Source organism: Salvia splendens, chromosome 1 (assembly GCF_004379255.2).
Source record: "Salvia splendens isolate huo1 chromosome 1, SspV2, whole genome shotgun sequence".
NCBI classification, from domain to species: Eukaryota; Viridiplantae; Streptophyta; class Magnoliopsida; order Lamiales; family Lamiaceae; genus Salvia; species Salvia splendens.
Window position 1 is genome coordinate 44,232,213 of NC_056032.1, and position 9,570 is coordinate 44,241,782.

The following is a 9,570-nucleotide window of genomic DNA, read 5'->3' on the forward strand; positions in this document are numbered from 1 at the left end:
ATATAAGATTATAGTATATTAGTATAAATGGTGTTTGGTTTCCAAGATAAAATAATACCAAGATACAATCTAGAATTGAGTTATTAGATTATTTTAGTTATATGGGTTAGCTATGACTAATTATCCCATGATTATCCACCTAGGATTGAGTTGTGTGGTTGAATTTCATGAACCAAACACACTACAAATTTAATCCCGGACAAACCGAACACCCCCAATTAGTAAAGTTACAACTTGCTCATTATACTATCAGGGATTTTAATGACTGATTGACAACGTTATCGTCATTTTGACACAAACAAACAGCAAAATTAACTTGAGTTATGGAAATTAAACCGCAAAATTAACGAAATAAAGGTAACATAATATGATAAATGAAATTTTAACTATGAAAATGACTCATTTACCCTTACCTATTAAATTTGATAGTAATTTTCACACGTAAAATTAGAAGTTGTTAAATTTTCAAATTCAACAACTTAATAACTGTAGTATTTATTATACAGTATAAGTAAGAATTTCTTATGATTTCAATGCATTTGTTTATATATATATATTGACTGTCCAATTGCATGCAGCAAGCATGGCTAGATATTATAATCGTGTGGATTCGATCTTATCTCTACTTTGATACTTGCATGATTTGTTATTTATGTATGATTATACTCCTGGAAAAATATATTATAAATTTGTAAATGCAAATAATTACTAGGCACCTTATAAGTTATAATTATCTATCCTAACCCCAAACATTATAATTATCTATCCTAATCTACACCCAATAATACAAATTCTCGTGTTAATGAACAAAGCATGCCTACATGCATGCCAACGTGGCGATATGATTATCTAAATCCAGCATAAAACAAATTTAAATTGAGCAAACTAAAATGTATACTCTCTGAAGTTTGACAACGTGGTTATTATACAAATTCGGACACTACATGACTTTCCCACTAAAAACAAAACCCTATAAATTGAGGGTTGATTCCCCCCTCCCACGCGGTAATTAAGAATATAATTAGGGGTAAATAATCATACTTAACAGCTTTAATTGGTCAAAATAGGGTAAAAACATTGACCGTTTAAAAATTGACAGAATTGTTAGTTTAAGACCAATTGTGATCTGAATTGAAATGTTTAGTATGCATAAATTTAAAAGATAATGTCTATGACCAAAATCGTAAAATGAGTATATGTTCATGACCAATTTTGACCTTTACTTAATTTTGACCTTTACTCTAAAATATAATTATATAAGAAGAAGATTTAATATTATAGCATAAATTAATAGAGCAACAATAGCATACCAATCAAAGTATATGTCTTAAACAGACTGCAATTATTTCCATTTATGCTCCTCTTTCCCCTTTTTCAAGTTCTACAGCTACTGCACAGCACCATTCCAACAACGAAAACCATAACAACAAAGGCATTATCGCAACGAGAGGCACTCAAGACTAGCTAAGCTTTCCATCGAAAACAAACCTGGAAATAGTGAGTAAACTTGTAATGCCCGCGATGCAGATGGCCAGAAATTATAAATATCCGGTAAAGCTGATGGAGACGAGCTTCCATTGATCTCATCGACTGTGATGAGGATGAAGGTGGTTTCTTTGTTGCATCTGCAGAGAACAAAACTGGATCTGAGGAATTTTTCTCATGCAAGATTCCTCGACCTGCATCGCTTGGGGAGTCGTTAGAAATTTTAACCCGCGGTAACGGTAACAATCCACTCTTGAATCTTATGAAATCCCAAAGGTGAAGAGGGGAATGCAAGAGAAGCCATTGTCAATGAATGAATGAATAAATACGGAATAAACTGACCTTCACCTAAAAACACTAATGAATTCAATCTAGTGCATCTGTATCTCAACATTTACATGGTGAATCATCGACATCGATAAGCAATGTGCCCTATATTTTACGATTTACAGACCCTTGCTGGTCACCTCCTAGTAACAACATTGCACGGTATAGTATTGAAAGAATACGTTGAACAGACTATTCAACTAGCCTAACAATATCAATCCATAATCGACTTTCTCGAGCAATATACCAGCAGCTCCAGCATGTAACCAAGGAAATTGTCAGCAAGAGACTAACACCAAATCTCCTTTTGTGGTAAGCTTTGTACGATACAGGATATTTGACCATGGCTGGACATGTTACACAAAGAAGTCGTCCATACTATGCCCTACACATAAGAGCACAATATTGTAATTCACACGACGAACCCCTAATTGTGGGTGTAGATCTAGTTTTCTATAGGTATGTTACTCATTTACGAGCAATGAACATTAAATAACTTTGGAGTTCTTTATTAGCAGAATACACTTCAATATTTTTTCTCTCTGACGATGACAAGGAACTGATGATTACCTCAATACTCCAGTCCTTGTACACGCTGCCTCCCTGCCTGCATTTGACGCAAACTACTCGACCTTTAATTGTCGATTGAAGGTGGTGGAAGTTTCCAGAAATTCCATGTATTAAAATCTTCCTGAAACCAAAATGGAAAGGACTATTTATTGAGTATTGGAATTATATAGTTTCCGAATCATAGAATTTCTCTAAGGCCCAAAAGAACAAGTTATCTATCGATCCAACCAGGACCTGACGACAAATATACTACCGTTCTAAGACATTGTTAATACATTGGCAACTCAGGTATAAGATTTCGGGTTCATGAGAATATAAGACGAAAAACAGAAGCAAATTAACAATTAGTTTAGTAATTAATTTTTCTCTTCCTCGACAATGTATGGAAGAGATGAATGATGCATTAAACTAATGTTGGCAATGTTTATTAGCGTGATTGAATAACAATGTATCAGAATATTAAGATTAGGGAGCAAACCTGCTCAGTGGTAAACATGTTGGGAAACATTCCGTTAACAAGCGAATGAAGAGTCAGGTAAGACTTGGTGTCAACGTGACGGTTCACAATAATCTCTCCCTGTAGACATTGCCAGGGGAATTGATAAGACATCACCAAGTCGACAGGAGCAGTTGCACAATATTAAATAACACCTTTATTTACCTTTGGGTTTATGATAAATATTTTCCCCAACGGAATTCCGACCCTAAGATAGCTGACCTCATCGGTGTCTCTGTTACCAAATCCAGCATAAAATGGATACGGATTGCTTTCAGGAGGAAACAACGCCCTAATATCCTGGGATATTGACAAATAATCAGATTTGTTACCATCCGAGTATAAACTGAGGAAGAAATTCACAGTTCTCTCAGTTTCCTATCTGTCTTCGTTGTTATGGCATATATGCATACATCTAAAAAAGGACATTGTTTCATGACACAAACTTTGCTATCATACATCGATATTTTGTGACTTTGAATTAAAAATATCCTATTTATTAGGTTAGATGGTACATAAATTAGAATTTTATTAAACACACCTACAAATATATATAAAGAGTTTTGCAAGAATATCAATAATTTAGGATCATACAAAAACAAACCTCCAAACATGCAATTTTGAACTCGTGAGGGGCTCTTCTAACAACTGCAAAAGCATCATATAATGCACAATTAATGATAACTTCCAGATTCACAAAATACTGGCTGCTTAAAAGAGACAACACTTCATGTGCAAATAAGTAATAGAAGCGAAAGATAGCCATCTATCTCTACCTTCTCGAAATAGTGAAGGAAACAATCCATCGGGGGAAATGACGACAGGCCCATCCGGTAAGGCTATTCCATCCTGAAAGAATATAAGATTATGAAAAACAAGATTTGTGTTCTTCTTGAGCAAACTAAACTTTTTTCTGCTACAAATTTGTTCAAATTTCAAAAGCGCCGGAAAGGATAAACTACAAAATAAGAACCATGACAAAGTATAACTTCATGATACCTGTTTGATATTGAGAAGGAATTGTCGAGTAATGTAAGACTGAGAAATTGAACGTGCACTCAGGAACAGTAATTGATATCCATTCTCCTGTCATACATGATATGAAATCCCTCATGATCCAGAAACGATCTCAAAATCATGACAAAACAATTAATGTGAATAGTGTTGACCACAACAGTAAATGGTAAATCAACAATACAAACATGTAAGAACAATCAGAAATTTGTTCTCAACGATCATAGCACAGCAATAACATGAACCTTTATTGCCGTGAAGAGATGTGCGACACCTATCTGTGACCAATCCACGCCAACCAAGGGCATAACCTGACCTAGAAGATCAGACCTGCAGCAAGCCTTTCATGGATCACTGAGTGAACTGATGGATTAACGATATGGCAACTAACTTGTCCATATAAACAGGATGTGAGCAAATAAAGACAGGTGGCTGTTCAATTCACATAATGATACGCGAGAAGACCTGTGGGCAGAGGACGAAAATTCTTTACCGTGTAATAGTCCCATCAACATCAGATATCACAATTTTAGTGTCCCATCTCCACAGAAAAATCCGAGCATCAACCTGGACGTGTCAAATTCAGTCAGTGCAGAGACATGCATGATGCATCAAACATCCAACATACTATTACACAAGAGGCATATAAAGAAACTTAAAATTCAGAGATCATAAATCAATGAAATAAAAAAAACCTGTTGCTTGCCCAGCATGGCAGTCGAGAAGGTGAATATCACAACATTCTTCCCTTCTTTTAACTGTAAGGTTGCCAGCTGTTCAGATGTTGGAGTAAGTGTCTGTACTATCTTCTTGTTTACCTTCACTTTGGTAACATTTGTCTCACTCTCCACGTCACCGGGTTCATTTGAAATGTCTGCGCCATTCACCTCTTCACTGTCAATCGTCACATCAGGAATTTTAGTCTCTGTTGAGCTTCTAAAGTGTACATCTCTACCAGTTCCTCCTAAAGTATCCACGGACCTTGGAGGGTACCCTGAAGAACTAAACATCAACCTCGAGTAATTTGATACAAATATGCAGGAATTGTAGTAATTGGAATTATTTATTCCAATTCAAATTTCTAACTACAAAGGAACTAAGAATAAGATTTTTCTCACCAAAAAAATAGCACCTCCTGTCAGAAACAGATATCGGAATTTATTCACCAAATAAGAGCGCAAGGTATATGGTAATATGCAATAGGTATTTATGTGATTCTAAACTAAAATGTCAACTTCCTAAAGCAAAACAAACTGAAAAATAAAAACATGGAATTGCCTATTCCTGGTCGAGCAATCTGGATGAAGAGGATTGTGCGCTTGAGATGTGACTCACTTAATGCAATAAAACGTCTACAGGCTACAATACCTATAACAGTCGATCCACTTTCTAAAACAAAGCATATATAAAAGAGTCGTAGTAAATATGGAACCAGTTATGGAGAAATGTAGAATTATGAACATGTAGAAAACCAATGGATGTTCTCACTCAAGAAGAAAAATATAGTAACATTAACTCATCATATCATTTTCTTACCCGGCTTAGGAGGTTCTCCGGCTGGATATAGTGAGTCATTCGAAAAGTCGCTGGGATCAGTGCCATTTAGATTATTACTAAGGGAAACCATGCTGGGCAAAGATCTCGCGCTTCTAATGGTTACCTCTGACTGAACATTGCCAATCTCTGTAACGGAGACATCATTAGACATAGGACTCTTTGTTCTAGTGTCCAAACACAAGGCATTTGTAGAGTCATTTATTTCAGACTGGTCTAGCGCAGAAATGGGGGAACATTTTGCATCACAAGACTCGATGCCTTGATCAGCAACTCTTATCATAGGTAATGAATCAGCTTTTTTGCCCTCATGATCAGATGCACTGAGTTCCGAGTGTCTGGCAGCAGGACGAACACCATCCAGGTCACCGAAGAGTAGCTGCTCTTCTTCTGAAATTGTTGACGCCCCAATTGAAGGTGGAACAGTACACCTTTCAATATGAGGATCATAGAGAGGCCCTACAGAGGAACCAAGCTTGTCTTTATCTCCCAAAATAGAATGTTTGCCCATGCTCGATTTAGAATCAGCTGCATTACTCTGTGAGTCGATGTCCTTAAGAGAATCATTAGATGACTGACGGCTCACTAAATTCGAATAGCATTCAGTCAAAGTACTTTCTGAAGCACCAAAACTAGTTCCTCTACTCAAAGAAATCTTTTCTTCATGGATGATGGTGAAATGATCCCCAGAATGAATGCATACATCTCTGCATTCTTTATGACAAAACAGCCGACTTTTCTCTTCAGACGATCCCTCCAATTCAACTGTGGAGCTCCCTGAAATCTCAGAGTAAAAAGAGTGGTTATTGTCTCTTTCATTCTCCTTCAAAGAGGAATTAGCATCAGACAAACTATTAAGTCTCACAATAGAGTCATCAATATCCAAATCAGATTTTGTAGCCTCAGAAACAATGCTAACAGAACTCATCTCCAAATCTGATTTATCCAAGCCTAATGCTGATATCACTGGTTCTAACTTTGTTGCAGGGGTATGTTCTCTAACACTTTCGACTGAAGGGGAAACAAGATACTCTGAGGTAACACATTCCATTTCAACACCATTTGCCTCACGGTAGCTTGTTTGAGAATTAAGATTTATTTCATCATGACTAGAACCATCAAACAGAGGACTTTTCTTGACTACTTTTGCCAATGTATCTGCATCAGATAATGGTGCGCAATTGTCTCTCTTGCATTTGGGGGAACCAAGATTAGTAGACCACCTCAAGTCCAAGAGATCAGCCGCCATCTCAGCAACCTCTAACGGATCATCTTTGTTAACATCATGTGCATTTTCTTCCTCCTCTGTCAGAGATCTCCTTCCAAAAAAGCCAAAAAATTGAGATTGGCGAGTGTTTGGCCTAGTCAAGGCATTCCTTTCCGTAACAACAGGCTCAAACAAACTGGAGTCATAGTTGCAACTTTTTGATTTCAGCGGCCTCCTAGGTTGCCCTTCCGTCTCCTCACCAGATGTGTATGGAGGCGAGGCTGTAGACTCACCTTCCTCTACATCAACCTCCTGCATAAAGAATGCCTCTCCTTTACTATCCAAGTACATATGAAAATCCGCCTCAGCATCATTCACGGTGATGCCAACCACCTTCTCTTTGGACTTCAACACCCCCTGAAACTTCCCAAATCGAACATACCATGGCGAAGACTTGTAGCTCCCATCCGGTTGCTCCACCACGATTATGTCTACAGCGCCACCAAACGGATGGAAAGTCCCGGAAACCGTATACACACTCTTGCTAATGTAGCTACCTATCCTCCCCACAGCTTGCATCTTGATAGGAATCAAACACCTCTAACTAACACAATCTTCATACACACCAAATTCAAAAATTCGAGACTCCAAAAACCACGAAGCTAACTCCACTGAACCATCAAACAAGCCAAATGCTCCCAAGAAAATCCCCACCCCTTCCAACCCACCAATTCAAATTTCAACAACTACAAAAGACCAAGAAACTGAATCTCGAAAGAACCAAATACAAAACCAACAGACACCCTTAACTAACACAATCTCCAAATCACATGAAATTTACAAATTCAATACTCCAAAAACCTCAAAACTCCCTACACTGATCCATCAAACAACCCAAAAACACCCCACCTCTTTCAAATACCCCAGATCAATAAATTGAATAAAGATAAAATCTTTATAATGATCGGTAAAAAAAGAGCTACCCCATACCAAAAAAGGAAGAGGAATCAAGTCATCCAATTGAAAACACCAGTCGCAATCGACAAAACGAGAGCGATCAAAAGGAATCCAGCTCAAAAAAGTTGGCGATTGAAGAAATGGAAATAGAAGGGCATACCCACATGCGAAGATCACTCAATACGAACAATAAACCGCCAAAGAGTGGGCGTTGAACAACAGTTGGCGTCCAAAGCATATTCCTTTGTAGATTATTCGAATTTAGTAATACAAATACAAAGACCCCACTGCCTCATAAAACCATTTGACAATTGGGAAATTTCGAGAATTGAAAACGACGGTTACGTTTGAGGATGGATTAAGAGAGAACACATTGCATGCCATGAAATGTTTCCAGAACGAAGGAGGGAGGATGTGCTGGAGGTTTCCATGATTTGCAACTCAGACAAATACGATGATTGATCAAATTGTATTTATTTCATCATAATTAACTATTTTCATATTGATTGGGATAGTGATGATATTTTGATTTTGCTAAAATAACACTAACCACGCCATCAATTTTTATAAGTTAGTGGAATACGTTTACAAGTTCTCCAATTAATATTTAAATTAAGAATTACACTCCCTCCTATTAATGTTGATACGTTTTTTACACGGAGGTTAACTGATAAATATTTTATAAATAAAGTGAAATTAACATAAAATAATTTAATTAAATTAAATAAAAATTAGTTAAATAGAGTAGATAAATAATAATAAAAGAATAAAGTATGATCAACATGAAAAAGAAAATAAAATATTGCCAAAAAAATAAAAATGTGTTTTACCTTTTTTGTTTATAAAAATTTATCCTGATAAGAGGTCCTTCGATTAATAATATTATATCTCATAATTAAATACATATTATGTTTAATATTATATTTAATTAATGAGATCGAAGATTCACATAACTTTTTTTCACTATTTTCATTATTTTTTTTTATAATTTTATAAGTAGATGAGCGTGTATGTCAAAATGGTGCATTCTATTGCTAACTCACTCTTAAATTGCTAAAACTAAATGGTAGGCTTTGGATCATTAAAAATAATGTTAATCGGGGTATTAATTTCAATTAACAAAAAGTTAGTCATAACTAACTTTTAAAAAATAACTCAAAACTTTAAATAATTATATTTATATCAATTTAAATTATTTTTCACACAACATATATCATATTAACGATAATTTTATAAGGATTCCAACGAGATAGTGCATCATTACATCATTACATGCATATGTTTCGACGTCAAAATTAAAAAAAATCGTAAATTTTCATAATTATCGACAAACAGCTTAAGAGCATCCACATCCGTGCTCTTGCCAACGAGCACGGATGTGGGCCCGGACCCACTTTTACTCCCTGCTCTTAGGCAAGAGCACAACACCCACATCCGTGCTCTTCCGCAAGGACAAGCTCAAGGGTCCCACCATTCTATTATTCAATTTAAATAAAAACATTTCCACAATATTAAAATGCATTAAAATTACCCGAAATACTATTACAAATTATAAAAAAAATAAAAAATACATAATTAAAATTCTAAAAATTAAAAATTACATAATTAAAATCCTAAAAATTAAAAATTACATAATTAAACTCCTAAAAAATAAAAATTACATAATTAAACTCCTAAAAATAAAAATTACATAATTAAAGGCTAAAAATACCCCTATGGAAGACTATTCGTTCGGCTTTATCCCCAATGTTCTTTGGAGACCCCGTATCATTGTCACATGCGATCGAAGTTGCTCGGGGGTCATAGTTGACCTATCAGCCAAATTGAGTTGGGCCAAAACCCCCCACAACGAGTTGGTGGGGGGTTGAGGCGGCACAGCGGGAACGGGAGTGGGGGCAGATGGAGTCGCGGCGCGACGGCGGTTGGCCGTCGACTTCTTCCTTCCTTGCGGCCGGCGTTG

The 9,570-nt window shown here is 36.2% G+C and overlaps 1 protein-coding gene across 1 annotated transcript; it reads right to left on the minus strand.

The window, feature by feature from the left end:
• Positions 1-1,828: 1,828 nt before the first annotated feature.
• On the minus strand, positions 1,829-8,070 carry LOC121754494 (phosphatidate phosphatase PAH2-like). The gene is made up of 11 exons (XM_042149844.1): positions 5,429-8,070; positions 4,588-4,886; positions 4,386-4,459; positions 4,138-4,222; positions 3,878-3,964; positions 3,655-3,727; positions 3,483-3,526; positions 3,044-3,178; positions 2,861-2,959; positions 2,383-2,503; positions 1,829-2,197 (listed from the first exon to the last, which is right to left on the minus strand). The coding sequence occupies exons 1-10, from the start codon at positions 7,230-7,232 to the stop codon at positions 2,447-2,449; spliced, it is 2,757 nt and encodes a 918-aa protein (XP_042005778.1). The 5' UTR covers positions 7,233-8,070; the 3' UTR covers positions 1,829-2,197; positions 2,383-2,446.
• Positions 8,071-9,570: the final 1,500 nt, after the last annotated feature.

What these genes read in the sequence shown, in the direction of transcription:
- LOC121754494 (XM_042149844.1), bottom strand. Translation starts at nt 7,232, where the DNA reads ATGCAAGCTGTGGGGAGGATAGGTAGCTACATTAGCAAGAGTGTGTAT. An exon ending in TCCTTCTCAATATCAAACAG is followed by an intron (nt 3,728 to 3,877) that starts GTATCATGAAGT and finishes ATATTCTTTCAG; the next exon opens with GATGGAATAGCCTTACCGGA. An exon ending in TATTTATCATAAACCCAAAG is followed by an intron (nt 2,960 to 3,043) that starts GTAAATAAAGGT and finishes CAATGTCTACAG; the next exon opens with GGAGAGATTATTGTGAACCG.